Raw genomic sequence first — 20936 nt, forward strand, 5'->3', positions numbered from 1 at the left:
GAATGGGTCCCCATTATCTTTACGTTTAATATACTTTATTTATTAACCGAAATACCTACTTATTGTAGTATCTGAGGATTTATTCCTAAAAACTATTCATCTCACGAGGTCAGACCTTCCTTATATCATACTCGTGTTTAATTAATTAATAATTATAAATTATATAATATAATATATATTTAACATATTACAAGTTTGGAATGATGCTGTTTCTGATCGAAAGAAAGTCTCAATGCTAGAAGCCATTGCTTTAATTTGCATGATTATGACCATTATATCATTTATATTTAGCAACTGCAATAATTTATTGTTATTTGGATTCAGGAAGCACACACAGAGTATCGTATTTAGTGGATAAGATACACACGGATAAGAAGATAATTCCACGGAGATTCTATCGACTATTCAATCTTTACATCAATTACGATTTCTAAACTAGCTAATTCTATCATTTTACTATTTCGTATGCAATCCACCTAAAGATAGGTATTCTCATTTCGTAATTAATTATACGATATTTCATCCGAAACTAGAGGGTAATTTTATATTGTTAATAATTCAGCTATGAAATGATATAACCGAAATTATCATGGTAAAATACTCAGTAAACTATGAAGAATTCATGTCTTGGTGTGACTACCAAGTCGTGACTGAGGTAGGAAAAGCTTATCAATCGGTTATTTAGAATACAACATCCTTGAAGAATTTATATCTCGACTGAGGCATTAAATTATATCCAACGAGGCTATAACACTGTGTAATTAAAGAACTTCAGAGTGAAAATTACACTTACATTGCAAACACTCACCATACAAGACTTTTTACCTCAAATTAAGCTTAGAAATATTCTTAATTATAGCGGTTTATAAATTCACTCCCATAAGAATATTAATTAATCTTAATTGTGATGCTATCGAATAAAATTATCGACTTATTCCTCAAGCATTGTACTACACAACCTATCTAATTCGGTTTGTAGTTGTGCATTCCTATCTTCTACAGTCAACCTATTACAAAAGAAAGCTAATAAATACGCTATTGATAAAGATCGATTCATGTATTAGTTGTTCTAAAATATGTTCTTATCTATCATGATCTAGAATAAGAAAATAAATTAACAAATTTAGACCTTGCTCTTCTTTCGTATTTCAATTTAATTTGCAATACTCGGGTTGTTTTTCTTTCAGTTTCAAGCAATTTTATTAAATCCTTTAATTTGTCCTCGTATTCTGTCTTCAATGTTTCCATTTGGCCCACTAACTTATCTACCTGACCTTTCAGTTTAGACTTTTCTTTTTCTAATATCGTAATTTCAGTACTAGCTGTATTGTAGGATTGAGCTGGAAATTTTTGAAAATATGTAAGTATGATTTATCAATGGTAAATACTAATCGTTTACTATCTCTATGTAATAAAATTACAGTAATACCAAAATCATTACAAGGATACTAATTTTAGTTGTTATTATTATGAGCAATAACTTTCGACTTACATAACTGCGAACTAGCAACTTCCAAATCTTGATAAATGTCTTCTGATATAGTACTTTCTCTGCTCTGATCGCTAAGATTTTAATATAAAGAACAGAAAACAAAGCAAGATCTTAACAAGCAAGGCATCATTTATCCAATTCCTTGTTCATCAGAATTATTTGGCATGATAAAATGACTTCGTCTTTGCTATCTTATGCTTTGGCTATGTGGTCATTATAATATCAGGGTTACCTTTAACTATATTGTGAAATTAACAATTAAAGTTAGAAATCATTAAAGAAATTTCACTGAGCTAATAAATTTACAATACGCGCAATTCTATACAGATAAGTTGCTAGATAAAAATCAGAAATTCTTTCTAATCTTTGCAATAAAATTATATGTCCTGTATTCAGTAATATTGCCAGCAATAAAATAAGCAATGCTATAATTAAACAACTATAGATATTAATAAAGTTCGGTAGTAAAGACTATTCAAACAAAAAATTGAGTGACAGATACACATGTGTAATTTTTACCTTTGTTAAACTATCAGAAATTCTTCAGCTATCAAATTAGGTGAAAATTTTATACAAATCGACAAGAATATGCGTATAAATGTAACAATGACAATTATACTCTACGCTGTAATAGATTTTAGTTCCATTTGATAAGGAAATTATTTCCCAAAATAGAAATGTAATAAAAAGTTTGTGGGATTGACGCTAATAATTACCTGCCATCTGGTTTCGAAGCACTGATGACAAAAATGTCATTATAATGTCGAATTAAAACTTTCGTAATGTCAGCCAACATTTTGGTGCTTTTCATTAGCACTTCAGGGTCATGGAACTATAAAAAAAACAGTTAAAGATCTAGTAGTAGTTGAAAGAATAGTATATACCATCAGCATATATCCAATATGCATGTAAAAATTTCAGTAATTAAGGCCCTAATGATAGTTTTTCGAACACGATTTCATTTATTTGATCTTACATTAACGGTCAGCATATTGGGTCCAAATACGGTAGATAAGTTATCAATATCCATTTTATTCATCGATGAATATTCTTGCACATCATTTAAAAATTTCCTGGAAGTGGTAATGAATCAATTATTTAGATCCCAGTTTTAGATCAGTAGCTAAATTTAAAAAAATTTTAGTTAAGAAATAATATTACTTTAAGGAATGATCTATTGTTAAATTATGGAAAAATAAAGCGTACATAAGGAACTTGACAAGGTCATAATTTACACTTGGAATTTCATTTAGTATTTGAATGATTTGATTGATACCTTTAAACTTATTTGCATCATATGCTAAAATAATTACATCAATGACAAAGTATCCGATTAGGATAGCGATTACGTATGCTAAAATCTCTCATATTAAAAATATATTCAACATTAAGGCGCCAATAGTCTAGCTTACTATTGATAGCTATCACACATAAATCATAATTTTCACTCGGAATCAATGATTCTGGCAATTCTCGTAGATAGAGTTTTAGTAATGATGCGACGGTATGAATATCAGTCTCTTCTGGTATGATATAATCAATTCCTACGAAGAATATAAAGGTCAAAGTTTTACCATAATATTTTAAATGGATATTTTACGTAATACTACGAATATCTTTCTAATTAGCCTTTTTGTCAATTGGTGAATTAACAAGTACGTCCAATTAATTGCTTCTTTAATAACGAGTTATGTCATAGAACTATATTGTAAATATAGCTCCTATGGCAAGTCTTATTACTATTAGGGTTTCATCTACCGCGACATTGCTGAAATTTTTTTACTGTACTTATTAATATGGATAGAAGCATAGCTAGATCGGTGAGATTTTAAGATTTATTATACTGTTGCACACTCTCCGTAATTTATTGAAGTGAATATAAGACATATTAAACACTTTACTGCTACTGAAATATCGTAAAAAAAGCATATAATATATCGGAATATTCAGGTATGAGGTTTTATCCAATAATCAGTATATGATGACATTTAAGTAGGTATACTATAAGAATGTACTAATGTGAATAGGGATTCAGTAATTTTAGATTAAATAAGAATGTTTATCGTGACAGACACCAAGCAGTAAAGTAAGACTGTAATTATCAGGATAACTATAAAAAAAGATTAAGTTCATAGCTAAATACTTGCTATGTACTCTTTTACAATTTAATGTAATTATTATGAGTGAATGCACTCGATTTGCTATCTCTGTAACTCGATCTTACCTTCGTCGAAATGCGCCTTAAGGTCTTTAACTTTATTTGTATTGCCAGGAAGGCGGAAAAGACCTTCCTCGTCCAAGCCTGCAAATTAGTTATAAATAAAACTATTTCATATTGATTTGTATTATGGTAAAATAATAAATTGGTCTGATTTTTTCAATTTTTAGAATAAGAATAATGAAGAAGAGAAAAATCTGCACAAGTTGTCATCAGATATGGTTACGCTATATCATGAAGTAGTAACCTGTTGATCGAATAAACTTGACGCTCTCTCGTACAACATTGGGAATAGAACCTTTGGATAAGGTAGTACTTTGGCGGCGTATCACTTGGCTTAATCTCTGACCAAAAACTGCATTTTCTCTCTATACCATTTTTAAATATATATAGATGAAAAATTAAAATTGAATGATTTGCTATCTTTACATTACTGTATTTTAGCATAATTACTGGAATGATTTTCATTGAAGATGTTAATCATCATACAATATCTGTCGAATAGACTTGCTGTATAGAATTTACTTTACTATTTCAGTATAAAAATAAATTACTTGATCCATTCCTTTCCTAATAGCTTTTATGGCATCTTCAATATCTTTAGCAGTATTGGAACTAATGACATGATTGTCAGGAGGATCTTAAAAGGATTAAGATACATTAGTATAGTTTGGATACCCTTGATCTACTCATGAACATGTCATGAGCTTGACTGTATAGTAAATAGTAAAAATGTAGAGAAATAATGCATTTCTATAATCCTTTTCCACGTAATACAAGTTAACTCTCACTGGATATTTCAAATCGATGTTCCCCATTTTCTATCGAAAGTTCATTAATAGTACAACCAATTAATGATACGGAACCTGCTACCTTAGTGTCCTGAAGAAGTTATAAAAGGTGATATTAACTGAAAATATTGATTAAAAGTTATTCTTTTATCAAAATAAATCCAATTTAGAAGAAGCTTCAAAAGATATATAATATATCTTGAAAATTTGTGAGAATATGCTAACGATTTAAGAAAAAAATGATAGAATAGATTGCAATGATTAATAATATCTTACATCTTTTTCACGATAGTATTGCAACGACTCTAGTGTAATAACAATCCAGCGTTTTTTGGCCATTCTATTCCATCCTGACGATTTCGAGATATTGAGATAGCCACTGAACAGGGACTATTTTGAATACAAGAGTAGATCAACAGGAATAAAGCTAGATAATTATATTAAAGGTGTACATTATAGTTTCCTTTTATAAGCTCATTCTGACGATAAAATAAGATTGATATTGTCTTTCACCATTGTAAATGAAAGACTAACGATTGATCAGTGACAAGAATTAAAAGAATCTTCTATTTCTTACGATTGAAGATAATTGTGATGGATTGTATCTAGTATTAGACATGTTAGTTAAGCCGTTCTTGATTTGAGTTGTTCCAAGGCGTACAATATTACAGGCAAATATTCTCACGGGATCACTGCTTTATAACCTTTGGACTATGTTTTCATTAGAATAATATAAATAAATTTTGGCCAGTCATATAAATATAGGAAGTCATACAGGTAAGGTAATAAGACAAAAGTAGATCTACTCTGCCAATGACGAATCTGGCTACAGAAATTTTCGAGCAATGCAGTATTAATTACATGATTACACATCGATCAATAATCAGGTTCTTGAAGTAATTTTAACCCGTAGTAGTTATCAAAATGCGTAATATAATTAATTTACTGTTAATTTCAACATAAATCCTATAGGTTTGCTTTGCTTTATTACCTTTATTGGATATTTGCCACTGCTAAAAGATGATAAAGTAGTAACCAAATGGGGATAGAGTCTAGAGATACACAAATAAGTCTTATTGGCTGATATTGAGTAAATTATTATTACTCAATTCTCTGACTATGTCTTCATATAGGTGATACGGTATTAATATGCTTTTTCACATACGTGTATACTGTAATGCAACAAGCTCTGCACTTAGGTATTACAAATATTTGAGGGTAATTAGCGCGCTACGACTTAAATCAAAAAAGAGTTTGTGTCAGCGTTTATAAGAAGTTGATATTAACATATCATGGCATGATAATACTATCGTGTGGTATATAAAATATAAAATCGGTTAAATATATATAGAAGGGTATGGTTCAATTTTGTGAATTATGGAATTATCTACTTTACCATTTCTATAGTATACGAGTATGTTATTGTATCACCTACGGTACATGCAGCAAGCATTGTACTGTATATATGAAATACTATAATTATGGACTACTAGATGCACCATATCAAGTACTGTAGTCCGTGCTATATTTTTTAAACGCTAATGTCGTTAAATAATACTAGATAACAACCCATACAATTGAACGGAATGTTTGAGTTTGCTTAGGCTTCCTTAGCTGCATAATATGCTCGTAATAGTATCTAGAATAAATAAATGTACCGTATGATGCCAAATATTCTTTTATGACGTAATCAAATCATGCGGAGATCATTTAATACTTATTACGCCATCGTTTATTAATTTCTAGTATCAGTAGTTACATCTGAAATAATTAGTCATTACTGGTACTGTAGGTATGAATGCTTTTGATACCTATCATAAATGAGCTATTGTATTGTGTACAATTTGCAATAACTGGCATTATTCCGGTCTGGTTGAAAGATGATTAGAGTTTTGTATTTTTCTCAATCTACTGAAGATTTATGATTTCAGGTTCTATGTTGTGTTACAGGACAAACCACACACCAGTAATAAGAAACCAATTTTATTACAGTCGGCAGTATTCAGTAAAAATACCTTGATTATAATAATAATTATGATGTTGCTCTTAAGATATAATACTGGAGAATCTAGTACCGCAACTACCGAGTACATTGCAGAACTATCAAAACTGAAATAAATTAAGAACCTATCGATATAACTAATACAATTTAAAACCATTCTCTAAGGTTCTATAGCACTCTTCCAAAATCATTAACGGCAGATGATGTAATTTCATACTTGTTGCAGTATCAATATTTACTTGTATAGGCAGCTGATATTCAATTAGCTAATAATCACTGAGCAAATTTTGTTGCCATTTTTATTAATATGCTAGATATTGCTGACTACTTTGTTAGTAATAGAATGATTGTTTCCGTATATAAAAAAATTAAGCACGGATGAGTATATATTAATAAAATTTAAGATACGTATTATTTCAGTGAAGAATTTAATCTGCTGCTTCATATGATACCCATATTATTGTAAGAAATAACGATAGCAATATTTAATCTTGTTTTGCATCACGACATGTTATTAGCCGTTACATAGATAATTTGATTGTTAAAAATTAATTAATATTTACAAAATTCATCAATTTTGACAATAAATGTAATACTGTATGATTTAATTCAATTTAGGTAGGTTAGTCAGATTTTTTAACGGCACCAAGTTTCATGGGTCGATTTTTTTTCGCACCAGCAGCTCTTTTTTCTTTTAATGCTTGCTGGCGTTGTCGCCTTTCTTCTCGTTTCTTTTCCGTGTTAAGAGACTTTTCTTCTTTTCTGTTCTGGTGTGAAGTCTGTACTTTTGATGGGGAAGACTCTTTCGCAGCGGATTGCGATGGTTCTCGTTGTGCCTCTTCTTCGAAAGGTTCCCATTCATCATTATCCCATCCACCTACGTGTTCGAATAAAAATAGAAATAGCTGCAATGTATAGTAGTAAGCTAAGATGAAAGCGTAATGGTAATGATACTTCAGTTTGAGTTATCACTTTAAGTCCCAGCTGAAACATTTGCGATAGCAACGGATTACCTGAATTTGCAGTATTTTGCTGTTCATTAGAATTACGTGATTGACTGTCACCCCAATCAGTTGTATTCCAATCCGACGTTTGATCCCATTCGCTAGTCTTTGCTGATATGTCACTATATGCATTCTGATTCGAAATTTAAAAAGGTAAATTAATAATTTTAGTTCTATTAGCCCCTACTAGAAATACCAATATTTATATCATATAATCGATTGTAGTTTAGCAAGAACGATTAATTTGTAGATCAAAATACTGCGCACATTGCACTGTTGACAAAATAACCTACGTTGGCAACACAATACTTAATAATACCTAATTATGATGCTTTAACAATACCTGCTGTTTTCCTTTACTTTGTTTAATAGAACTATCGCCAAATGAAGTTTCCCAGTTAACATCATCCCAATCATCAGTTTTATCATTCATGGAATTATCCTAAGAAATGTAACATAAATTATGATTATACATAAAAAAACATAATTCGAGATAGGTTGATCGTGGCTATTAGTTATAATTCAACTAACTAATGATGGCTGATCCCAATCATTTTCCCAGCCACCTCCACTAAAATCAATATCTGGCTGAGAATCATTTTTATATGTTTTTCCATTGAGATCTTCCGCAGATTTTTGCTTCGATTCGTGGGTATCTTGATTTGCTTTCACAATAGTTCTTTCGTAATCTAAAAATGCGTAGATTATATGTGCATTTAGTGTTATAGTATCACCAATGAAGAGGTTAATTGTTGTTGCGAACATCATAAAATAAAGCAGGTTTCTCTTACCATTACTAGAACTTTTGGTATTATCTGTTTGATTTTCATCAGGGCCTTTCGTAATTATTTTAGACGCTAGCGAATTTACAGCCCAACCAGCCCAGGAAGAGGCAGCCCCTGCAGCAGTTGCGGCGAGTCCTTGATCGTCATTTACGGTACCTTTATTTATAATAGGTAAAACATGTTTTCATGCACAAGTTCAGAAATATAATCCGTTGACAAATTACCGAATGTACTGTAGGCGTATAAGAGTGCTAAATTATAATAGAAAATTTAGTCATCTAGTTAAAAAGATTTATCAACAATCTACATTTCCATATCTTCAATTTACCATTTTCAGTAGGTTCCCTTTTCATCTGCTCTGAATAGCTTTCCATAATAGCTAGAAACTGTCGAATACTTGCAAAAATCTATAATGGAGATGAATAGTGGTATAAATTGAGCTTGGAACGCATGAAATGAAAACAGCTTACATATACAAAAAATATATATTTTTAAAAAGTATATTGGGTTTTATTATACCGAAATGATATAGCAACCGTAAATCGGCATTTCAATACCTGATCTCTTACTGACTTATCAGAATCTAAAGTTTTCGAGCATAAGTTAGGAAGAATTTTTTCCGCGATATCCTTTTGCGAGTAGTAAGATTTAGTTGCAGCAAATCCGAGAATGCCAGCAATGCGAGCAGGTGGGAATGGATCTTGCATAGCACGTAAAAAAGCTGTTGCCAGAACCCGCTGGCGAGTCTAAATTGCAAATATATTAATTTCATGAAATAGAACAAACGAGTAGAAACCCGAACAGACTTTCAGTAATTCGGTGATGCAATTGTAGTTACATTGAATTACTAAAATGTGCCATAATTATACCAACAACTAGTAATAGAAATTTTTCATTCTATAGTTCTGTATATGTATTGCAATTATATTAGATAATCATAATTTATCTGTGTACTGAGTCGAATAGATATCTATCGTATTAGTGAGCATTTGGTAGTAGATCTATATCAGGGGAAGAGGTGCGGCATAGCGCAAAATTTAGCAGGAGTTTTTAAAAAATTAGGGCAATATATGCTCGGATATTCTAATTTGCTGTTTAATGAAACTTACGGCTTCACTGAAGTGACAGGCAACTTTTCCCAAGCAAATCGTAGTATTAGTCCTAATACTAGATTGTTCATCTTGTTGTAGTATAGCAAAATGCTTTAGTAAATCCTTTGAAATAGTTGATTCCGATAATTTGGGAACGAGCAGAACCATAGACTTACATGTAAGTTAAAAATTAATACAAACATCAATAGTTAGTTTTCAAAAAAAACAAAATTTATTGAGCGTTACAATACTTTTATTGTTTCCTCTCTTAATGCCGGTACAGTATCGGTAAAGCCCGTAGCCAATTGGGGGTATATTTGTGAGTCGACTACTTTTGGATTTAGATATTTGGCAAAAAATTCCATCTAATAGTTAAATTTTTAACAAGCAGAAGATCCATGTAATCCATTAATTTGTATATATATATATGAGATAAAATATTTATACGAAATTAAGAGGGTTTTAAAATGTTTCGTAGGGTTATTTTGACCATAAATGTACCTGCTGTAACAGATTAATCCTAGTGCTTCGATCTGGCGATGAAAACAACTTAATAATACACGGTATAACTTTTTCTTGATATTCCTCATCTGTTAGATGACGTCCAATCTATCATAAAGTATAAAATAAGTTTCATTAATGGTCATAATTATTAGGAATTAAGTGGATCACACTTGTTGAGCACATCAATATATTATACGAATGAATCACCTTTATTAAGGGCTGTAGAACTGCGGATCCAGCCCCGCCAAACTCAAAAGCATTAATTAATTGTGGTAGCAACCTTTGTTTACAAAATTTGACAGGAAATTCATCTACATGATCGTTTAAGGATTTAAAGAATGCCGTTTTTTCGTCTGTATCTTTGAGCTAAGAAAATGAATTTGATATTTAGTAATGCTAACAAAAATAGCTTTGGCATAGGGATATGATCATGTTGCATAAAAGATCATTTTAACTCGATAAGCTTTAAAAAATACGAAAATAAAATCTATGTAATTATTAATCATGACATATTACGGTATGTAGAAGTGTTAAATTTGATTGAAAAACTATATGCAACATGAAACAATCAAATTACATCGTTCTTACCTGTAATTCCTCTAAGAATAGATTAGTGTCTACATAACTATTCTTCATAAAGCCACCATCAGATCTGCAATGGTCGATTAGTTGGCGCGGGCTTGGACGTAAATGAGGTTTCGGACTTATCATTTTTCGATAATGCGTTATTAATAATTTTGGGATCTGTGGTAATCAAGGTAGTAAAGTATACTTAACAAAAGACGGAGATAGATACCTACGTTACGGTTTTTAACTTAAAAGCACGGTAATAAAATGATACTTGACAAGATCTTACCTTCATAGTATTACTCAATGAGGATGATTCCGATAAAGGTCCATTGAATAATTCCCAAATAAGACTGCCTATAGATTGTATATCATTTGACCTAAAAGAGAAACAATTATGGAAGTGTAGTCCAGGAAGAATTAAGAAGATTTTATAAGAACTATTTAAATAAAATAATTTTTAGGAAGTGTAATTTAAAGATTATTAATAAATAAGACATACCAACATTCAGTTTTCCCTTCGTCTTGAAAGTAATGCTTATATTTACTGAGAGCTGGGAAGACTTTTGTCGGTATTAAGGTTGATGGCTCAGCATTATTATGAGCAAAACCAAAACCGCCCAGTTTCCAGTCGCCAAATTTATCGACGAAAATGGAATTTATAGTGATGTTATTATGGATTATTTTGCAATCGATATTGAGAAAGGATGCAATTTTCTATAAAATAAGGAGTGTAACTTAAAGATGATGCTTTTAAATATTGTTTTAGTTAATATTTCATAAAATTAGTTAAACAGCAGTACTGAAGCAATTACTAGTATCTGATATAGTCCCCAAGAAATTTCATATTCATTGCGATCGCTTTCTTCATTAACGTAATCGATTAACGGTACGACATGTTCCGTTACCAGCGAAATATTACCATCAGTCTATATTTTATGCGTGCACGTACCAACATAATTTAGAGTTAATTTAGTTAAAAATATTTAGCAAATTTTAAATATAAACATAGCGTTAAAAGAATAAAAATAGTAATTTATTAACTAATATGAAAGGCAGAAATTAATTTTATTTAGTTTGCGGATTGCTCATTTTACATACGTTTTACCATAAATAATATCATCAATCTTACTTCTAGTCCGTCGATATATTTCAAAACGTTAGGATGTCTCGTCGTTTTAATACGCTTGTAATCAGCTTTGGCAACATTACCCTACAAAGTAATTATGGCGAGACGATTACATTAGTGGAAAGTTAGCTACAGTAAAGAGGTAATATATTCTATACGCTTGAAAGTAAAGAATTTAGCTTCTTCTTCAGTTATGAACATTAGAAACATTGTCTTTGGATGGTGTAAATACTGTTATCATCAATCTATAATTAATGTATATAGTATGTATTACTGTATAAGTTCTCAATCTAGCATTCTATACAACACGCATGTACTAGACGGTACAAAATACTACATAGCGTTTAAAAATAGATTCAAATTGGAACGAGTAAGGGTGTGGTATAATCTAGAAAACTTTATAGGTAGGATACGAACTAGCTGCGATATGAGAATACTGCATTAAGACCCTAAATATGCACTTCATTTGGTTGTAAGTTGCGAGGTATATATTATACATGACCAAATATATACTTTACTATTACAGTATATCTAAACCAACCTGATCAGTGCCAACTTTGCTAATGTCGCAAATAAATATTGAGACTTTTTCACCTCCATTCTATAAAGAGATAGAGCAGAGTGTTAGTAGTATAGAGCTGATTTTCAATATACTGTATCTTGCTAGGATTCGCATAATGGTGAAGAAAGTGCTGCAGTATTATATATTTCCTGATTTAGCTGAGTTTTACTTCTCATAAGACAGTAGAGTAGGGATAATATGTATAATACAGTCATGGCACAGTATATTAATTTTGATAAACAGTTTGGAAATCTTAATTATACGAATACGAGTACGTGCGTATGTACAATAGTACAAATGCACTCTATATTAAATATGAGGCACGTGTATGATCTTTAAATGCATACAAAATGATTGTTCATCTAATACCCTTGGCATGGTGATTTCAATCTATTATTTGGTAAACGTGTCAGATAAGTGATGGGATAATACTGCATAGTTGACTATAGAGTAAGGTAAGACTTTGCCGATAACTTCATCTACTGAATATAGTTCTGGATGGTTAAAACTGGGAAAGATATAGAGATCGTCATATATCTTCCCACAAAACTTTAAGTTATTGCTATTGGTTTATTATGGCAGTTTATTCTACACTTGTGGATCAATGATATTATCAATAAATACGATTAACACAAGACGTACTCGTATAGAACCAAGTACTGTATATCATTATTTCGATTGTATATTTCTATCACTACGTAGTGTCGCTAGTATCGTTTGAGCATCTATCAATACTTATCATGTATTGAATCCATACTATAAACCATCGCTAATAGCTAGTCTATGAAATAATGTAATTTAGAAAGACCTGATATTCTTACGACGTAAATTTCCAACATTATCTAATCTTGCCTCATTCCTTCTAGGAGTCATTTACGTTAACAGTGATAATTATATAATTATTAGCTAACATACAATTTTTTTCCCTTCATACAATGTCCATGGTGATATCTCTTCTCCAAAATCGATCTTTTCTCCCATTTCGTATGGAAAGTTGGCGTTCAATTTACCTTGACTTACTTTGGATATCCAAGACCACATACTGTACTCGATGAACTTTCTATCTGATATGGAATGATTCTAATTGATGAGGTTTTCAAAAGAGGTAGTTAAGTAAAGTGCCCGATGGCAACTGATCTGTCGTAGGATCCACTTTTAGGCTTCTCTTTGAAAATGATAGTAATTTGGGTCACCGTCAAGCTTCCTTGCGACCAGTAGCTACAGTTATAAATATCAAGAATTTTGTAATTAATTTATTTGACCCAAGATTGATATACTGTACGTATACTAAATATTGTACAGTAAAATCCTTGAACCTTAATAACTTGTACTGTAAATAGATAGAATATACTGTCTACTGTACACGTAGTACAATTGACTACACTTTTTCTTTAATTAGCAATAATAGCCATTACCAAATGGATCGATTATTATCATTCTCTTTTACTTACTGTAAATAACTGTAAAATAGTATTTATTAGGTGGAGTTTTTGAATGGATGGCTTGCAGTAATGGAATGGGCCACTTTGCTCAGTGGATATTGTTAGTGCTATGCCGTAAATTAACTCAGTCTTACAACAGTACTCATAGAGGTAAGAAAGGTTTTACTGTGTACCTCTAGTTCTTACTTGCCGAGTGGATTTATACGGTACTGTCCAATACTAACAGAACTCTTTACTGCATACAGTACAGTACTGTACTACACACTGTAACTGTACTGTACATACAGTACTGTACTGTGTGTACACTACAGCAGTGTTGTTTGTCCTGTATGAAGGTCTAGGGCTACTGCATACAGTACTGTAGAGTTGAGAAAACTCCATAGCTACTGTCCTAAATGTACAGTACATCGTATGATACGGTATGGCACCTGTTTTGCACAGACGCATTGCGATTGGGATTGCAATTGATGCAATCAAGCTAGTATATTATAGAAATACGTCATTTAAAAACCTAGAAGTTACCGTAAATTCTCATTTATACAAGGTAAACAGTTTGATTGGCAAATATACAGTATATACTGTACGAGTATAATACTCGCTAACAGAACGATCACAATTGTGTCATGATCGGTCTGTTAATTTTAATCTTGTGCAAGTTGGCTTTGCCACAACTTGAAATGAAAGACCTTCTACTTCTTTGATCAATCATACTCGTGCAGTAGTTTTTAATTCCTTGTTGTACAAAAATTCATTTGTGAATGACTTACACGGCTAGGATAATAAGAAGCTACGGTTTTTTATTCATTTTGTCGTCTAATAACGACTGCCGTTGCTGTTCAAATATCGTATTAATTCTAGCAAGCTAGATTCTGATAATTAAATAAGCGATTGATAGTCTCCAAATATCGTATCAACTCTAGCATAGCTAGAGCCTGATAATTAAATAAACCATAGATAGTCTTCAAATATCGTATTAACTCTAGCAAAGCTAGATTCTGATGATTAAAATAAGCGATTGACAATCTCCAATAACCGTAACGCTTTCTTATGATGGATACCGAATGTTGACGATACAGCAACAGCAACAGTAGATGGACTAAGTAGAGACAAAATATTGACTGTATCTTTTAAACAACATAACTAATCTGCGAAATTACAATGCAATACACAGACAAAGATATCTATCTACTTCGTGATAAATTGAAAATCTTAGTGATATTAAAGAAATGATACAGCAAGCAAACCAAGAGAAGGTACTGTAGGACTTCCATATAAGTAGGAGCATCATCAAGGATAGTCTTTGCGAATGTGTGATTTCAGAGTATCCCATCAAAATCTACATAGCCTTCAATTTCTTCACCAACCTAGTTAAGGTAATAACAGATTTTAATTACCGTTCATAATTATTTTACCACTTTAATCATTACCGAAGTGTAATTCAAGGCTAATACAGTATTTCAGGTCAGCAAATATAATAAAGTTGTGAATTCTTTAAACACTTACTCATATTATTTCTTTGTCGAGAACTGAGGATTCGTCGACCTGTTACTTCAGGTGCTCTCCAATTGCCTTAATAATCTTCTGCATTTTCGCCTCAGTATCTACATATCCGTCACCAGCCTGATAGGTAAGATGGAAAAAATGTCAAGCCCTCGGAGCAGAATTCGATCGCGTAAATTAAATATTTACGTAGGTTATTTATCTAAGGATAATTTCATTCATAACCCGATAGCGAAAGTTCGGTTAGACGTAATTACCTTTTTAGAATGAATTAGTTTTCCACCAACAATTTTTACTTCAAAATATGATGTAAACTCTGGAGTTGCTTCACCGGTCTGGAGTAGATAAAGCATTGGTATGATGAAATTTGAAACATTATTTTATATACGGTATGTTGAAAAAGAATTATTTTTCAATCGCTACCATGCTATCATCTATATGTAATGAGGGCACTTTAATTTGAAACGCAGTTCGTGTTTGCACCGCTGTAAATTATTTTGGTGTACAAGCATAGTACTAACGGACACTTTAACAACTGCACGCTCCAAATGATACGTATATAGTGTTGCGGTATATTGCATGCACTAATTCATTTTGCAATTACGATTGTATTTTACAGTTGCGTTCAAAATTAGATGTACTTGTAGCGTAGAGACTTGATTTGCACATGATTGTACAGTAATAAAGATTGAATGCTAGCTGATCAATCTTATAGTAGAGAAGATTTGTAAAATCAAAGGCAGAGTGAGGTACAATACACTTGAAATGCACTGTAAGTGCATGTCAATGATGCATGATGTAAAATTTGTACGGTTGCAGGCGAACGGAGCAAAATATAAAACATCAGGATGGAGATTATCATTAAGTCATATTAGTACTATAAGCTGTCAGTATTATTCATTTCAGTCATGAGCCTCGGGATGACTACTAATTGTGTTGTCTTCAATTTTTTATCTTAACCGATATAAACTATATACTGTAATCCGTTTATGGTTAATGCTAAATTACTATCATGTACTTACAACTTGGATATCGTTCCCAAATTCATCGTAGAGCATATCCCGTACAGTTCTGAACTATTTAATTTTTAAAATAAGATTTAGTTAGAGAAAGGATTACAAATCCGATGGCATGTATGTCTATTTGAGCAAATTCCATTATTTAGCTGAAACATAGAGATACGTATGAGCATATAGCACTATTATAGTTAGCATGCTTTTAAGTAGCTCCGAAGGAACCCATGACTCAGTTATTACAGTACAGTACAATAATTAACCATTGGTCGCAAGCCATACTGTAGTGCTATACTCGTTTGCATTCATCATAAAAAAAGTGCACAGGAAATCTAATCCTACAGGGACTTCAATTTAGCGAACGAAGCGACCTAGAGATTTAGTTCAGGTATTGAAACCACGTACAGTACATACCTTAGGAGCGTACCCTCAGGCGCCGCTAAAATGATAAAAAGTAAAATGATTCAAGGATTAGATAATTACACTTTGTATGAGAGTATTTAAGCATTAGTTTATCATCTCGGTTATTGACCATAACTTTAATTTTACATTTTAAACTTTTCAGTACCACCTATACTATACTTACTGTGCAATGCACAGGCATTTTGTTTGTTTATACAGTAAGCAGATTTGTAAACGGCGTTCAATTTTACAAGTTATAAATACAGTACTAGTACAGTATATCGCAGGTTCATATACAGTTCTACACCTACAGTATTGTATATTGCCATAATATACTGTATGTACTTTCTAGCTATTAGTAAGATTAGTGGTTATGACTTTAAAAATAAGAACTCATTTACTTTAGATTGAGTAATACTGACCAGTAAACTATATGAACTTTAACAACCATCGTCTTTTCTTGAGGTCTGCTAGCTTGATCTTACAAGTTGCAAAGCCGCTTGTGTTGTAATGCCTGGAAATCGTTGATGCAGAAGGTTTTATTGCCTTCGGCCTTAGCACCGTGTACTGTACTGTACATCTGTACTGTTTTTGAATGGTCCGTGTGCAGTGTGCCCACTGTACAATTTACAGTACCTACAGTACAGCAAGGAAAGGAAGGTACCGTAAGTTGCTGACTCACGATTACTCACACGATCAACTACTCCAACAATACCGGTATGTATGTGTCGCTAAGGACACTGGTTACTCAATTTCTTTTTTGATAGTTTTCATACTAAATACGTATTAGCATTACGTATTTTACAGTTAGAATCCTTCCTTTCCTAGAAACATTACGTCCCGAGTCTAGACGTCTCAAATCTTTCGTCTATTCTTTTCGTTTTTCTTACTAATGAAGAACAATAAGTAAGACACACGAAAAAAGTAGAGGCGTAGACATTGAAACGTTTAATTTAATTTATTTATTAAACGAGGGAAAGATTGGGGACGAAGAGTTCTAGCAATACTAAATACAGTACGACAGTATGACACAGCGTTCGCTGGCAGTAGGTATAACCGTAGTCAGGTAACCCAAGAACTCAGTACAAAAGTACAACCTACTGTGGGTCAAATAACAAGCTGTAATAAAGCCTTATAACCCAGGTCAATAACCAGGAATCACGCACGAATAACCCGATACTGGTATGACACCGTGCAACATATTGTATACTATGGTCATTGCTTACGTTTAATTACATCTTTTGACCAGCTCAAGTCAAATTCTTCTACGCCGTTGAGTTTCTGCGAATTTCGTAAATGAAAAGACGTTGAAAGAATCTCTAAATTTTTTATTAAGATTGTGTGACATCATTTCTGTAGCGTATCACCAGTTCTTACGGCGTACAGTATTGCGCTGAGCCTTGTGAGCCACCGTAGTACAGTACAGTATACTCTACAGTACTGTACACTATACTGTACACTTGTACAGTAGTAGTGAGTGGAATTGAAGCAGTATCACGTGTCACTGGCTCACTGCAGTTCAACGTACTGTACTGTACAGTACTGTACTACAGCGCGGTCTACCATACATACAGTACTATACTGTACAGTGTACAGTATGTTTTTCAATGTTTTATACTGTATGCGCTGTACTGTACACTGTACAGTACTGTACTGTACAGCACGACACTCACAGTCATCATGACCGTACAGTACAGTACAGTGATACTGTGATTGTATGATGCTTTGATGCGCAGCTTGTTCCAATCCCAAGTTGATTTGGTCTGCAGTTCATGAAGGATACAGTTATAAAATGGCTAATTTCTACTGTCGATCTGGTGATGGTCAATTGCATTACCTAGTAAGCGATAAAAGTTCTCTTACTAGCGACGAATTGCAGCAATTAATATCCCGGCAACTGGTACGTAAAATATAAAATAAGGAAAATGTACGTTTTTAGAAATGAATTTAATTGAACATTTGAAAGCGTTTTAAACCAAAACACGGATACTGTGTATGTCCTATATTTTAATACTACTTGAATAGATAGAACATATTATAGATCTCTAGTTTTTTAACGCACCCTATAGCTGAATTTACCAGGCTGCTTTTTCATGCTATCAAATTCATAAGAAATTGCAGTTAATATTACTCGCTCTAAATAGAATATATTAAAGCGGACCTTTTGATTAATATGTAATTAGACTATTGGACGTTGAACAGTTAGCTGTCCACTCAACGAGTTAAGAATCGAAATGCCTTGATGTGTTATCGTCAATTTATGATCCGTTAATTAATTATTAGAATGAAATCAGAGTACTGTATCAAATAATACATGCACTTGATATCACCCGTGAATTGAATTGTAATTATTGTGAAAGGATGGTAAAAGAGTTGGACAGTATGATTTACTCCTACGCACGAGATTAATTAAAGGATTACGGATCAATATTCCCTTTCTAAAACACTTATTCTTTCAGAACCTTCCAACGGAGAACTTTTACTGGACAGTGAATGGTAGAACTTACGGCAACGATGCATCGATTTACTGTGGTAGTAATTTATGTTTGCAAATTCATTATAGGCTGCTTGGCGGAAAGGGAGGCAAGTAGAATAAAAAAGCTAGTGCACGCGTATGAGTATATACTGATTGGTGATTAGTTACTGCATATTGCATTATCCATGCTATAACAATGTATACTCTTCTAACAAAAATTGATTTCTCTTGTTAATATATTGTATATTTATCTATCACTGATGATAAAAATGTTAACTAATTGCTGTACAGCAATAGATTGTACGTGTAAATGCTGCAATTAACGCTTAACTTTTAATTATTTAGGCGTGTAGTGATGTTTGCTGCAGTAATGATAGCTGCTTAGTACGTAAATGTTTACCTTAATGCGTATTATATGTACTGTATTACTATCTGAGAGGCCTTTAGACGATGATAAACGAAAGTAATGTTTATTTATTGCTACTAGGCTTTGGCTCCATGTTACGGTCTATCGGTGCGCAAATTGAAAAGACGACTAATCGAGAGGCTTGCCGAGATTTATCTGGTCGAAGGATGCGTGACGTTAATAACGAAAAAAAGTAAGGAAGATGCAAAAATTAAATATACGAGTACACATACTTGGCGTGTTGAATTCATAGATGTGAATTGTAAACCCTATATTTGCACATCCATGAATAAATGGTGTCCTAATGGGATACTATTGTTTATGAATGTTTTTGAAATATCAACCAACTAGTTCACTGTGCGTAGTTTTTACTCGTGTAAAGATCAAGCTTACTTTAACAAATCCTTTAGATTAGCAGACTGGGTTAATGCTGAAGCAGAAAGGAAAAGGGAAATAGAGGAAAGAAAGAAAGAACGCATTCAACGTGTCTTAAATCCAATTGTAAAACCATTTGAAGGCGATCAATATGCCGCTCAAGTCCGTGCTTCTGTCGATAGTGTGGAAGATGCTCTAAAGCAAGGTCTCAGATGCTGTTAACTGTGAATAAACGATATATTTTCTGTATCTGTTACAATACTAATAAGTATAATTTAATAGGATTAAAGAATGCTCAATCAAGCACTGAAGTTTCGAAAAAGCGAAAAGCGCTTACTGGAACATCAGACTCGGTTAAGAAACGTAAAACTTGGTCGGTTTTATCTATTTATTATACGGAAGCTCTGTGCTATATGAATTTAATATTTACAGCGATGTACTTAAATATACTATTTAATATAATAGGTTTGACGATAGTGATAGTAGTACCGACGCTGACGATGAGGATTCCGATGAAGACGTTAAAAATACTGATACTGTGACTGAAAATTTATCTGAAAGATCCGATAATAAGGAATTGAGTGAAGATAACAAAGCTAGCGCTTCTGCAGCAGCTACTGAGATTTCTTCACCATCTGTCTCTACATCCACTAGAGACACCACATCAAATGAATCTACAAAATGATCTGGGCACACCCAGAATATGGCTTATATTAAATATTAAGCCTACTAGATCTATTATGTGTCTTATCGTTGCACTGTAAATTAAGCGAAGAATGTGGAATGATTTACATCAGTGACTTGTGAGCTTAATCAATTATGAGAGTCGAAAATTTAATGTAATTTTTATTACAGATGCTTACATGTTATTTAGTATATAAATATATATATGTATATGAAACTTGGATGATGGATATTCCTACGAAGCGTATTTATTAGTCATGAAGATTAAGTATTTTAGCATCATTTGTAGATCTTGTAAAAAAGTGTAAATGTAACATCAATTTTCCTTCTGCATTGTAATAAAATGAAGTATCCGCGTAATTTTCAAGCTTTAGTGATAAATATCATCTTTGCTTTTTGCGCCATTTTGCAATTAGTAGAAGTGTAACGTATGGTAAAGTATAATTATATTTGAGGAATATAGTAGGATCGAAAATGCTGACATGAATCTTAA

The 20936-nt window shown here is 32.3% G+C and overlaps 3 protein-coding genes across 3 annotated transcripts; 1 reads left to right on the forward strand and 2 right to left on the reverse strand.

Moving 5' to 3' along the window:
* Positions 1-1454: 1454 nt before the first annotated feature.
* On the reverse strand, positions 1455-4840 carry TRIADDRAFT_59823 (uncharacterized protein; the record flags this gene model as incomplete). The annotated part of the gene is made up of 10 exons (XM_002115882.1): positions 1455-1563; positions 2209-2324; positions 2469-2565; positions 2699-2792; positions 2905-3036; positions 3717-3794; positions 3958-4078; positions 4265-4350; positions 4502-4592; positions 4778-4840. The coding sequence occupies 10 exons, from the start codon at positions 4838-4840 to the stop codon at positions 1455-1457; spliced, it is 987 nt and encodes a 328-aa protein (XP_002115918.1).
* A 3498-nt stretch (positions 4841-8338) lies between these two features.
* TRIADDRAFT_1172 (uncharacterized protein) lies at positions 8339-13141 on the reverse strand (the record flags this gene model as incomplete). The annotated part of the gene is made up of 14 exons (XM_002115883.1): positions 8339-8448; positions 8621-8699; positions 8850-9038; positions 9402-9554; positions 9635-9748; positions 9885-9992; positions 10095-10253; positions 10476-10631; positions 10744-10834; positions 10957-11171; positions 11270-11383; positions 11587-11667; positions 12125-12184; positions 13061-13141. Coding segments are annotated over 14 exons (1710 nt in total), but the record flags the coding sequence as incomplete, so codon positions are not given.
* A 5153-nt stretch (positions 13142-18294) lies between these two features.
* On the forward strand, positions 18295-20516 carry TRIADDRAFT_64218 (uncharacterized protein; the record flags this gene model as incomplete). Its single annotated transcript, XM_002115740.1, has 6 exons — positions 18295-18402; positions 18962-19034; positions 19466-19577; positions 19795-19964; positions 20042-20132; positions 20225-20516. 6 exons carry the CDS (start codon positions 18295-18297, stop codon positions 20442-20444), a joined length of 774 nt encoding a protein of 257 aa, XP_002115776.1. The 3' UTR covers positions 20445-20516.
* Positions 20517-20936: the final 420 nt, after the last annotated feature.

Source organism: Trichoplax adhaerens, genomic scaffold, assembly GCF_000150275.1.
Source record: "Trichoplax adhaerens TRIADscaffold_12 genomic scaffold, whole genome shotgun sequence".
NCBI lineage: Eukaryota > Metazoa > Placozoa > Uniplacotomia > Trichoplacea > Trichoplacidae > Trichoplax > Trichoplax adhaerens.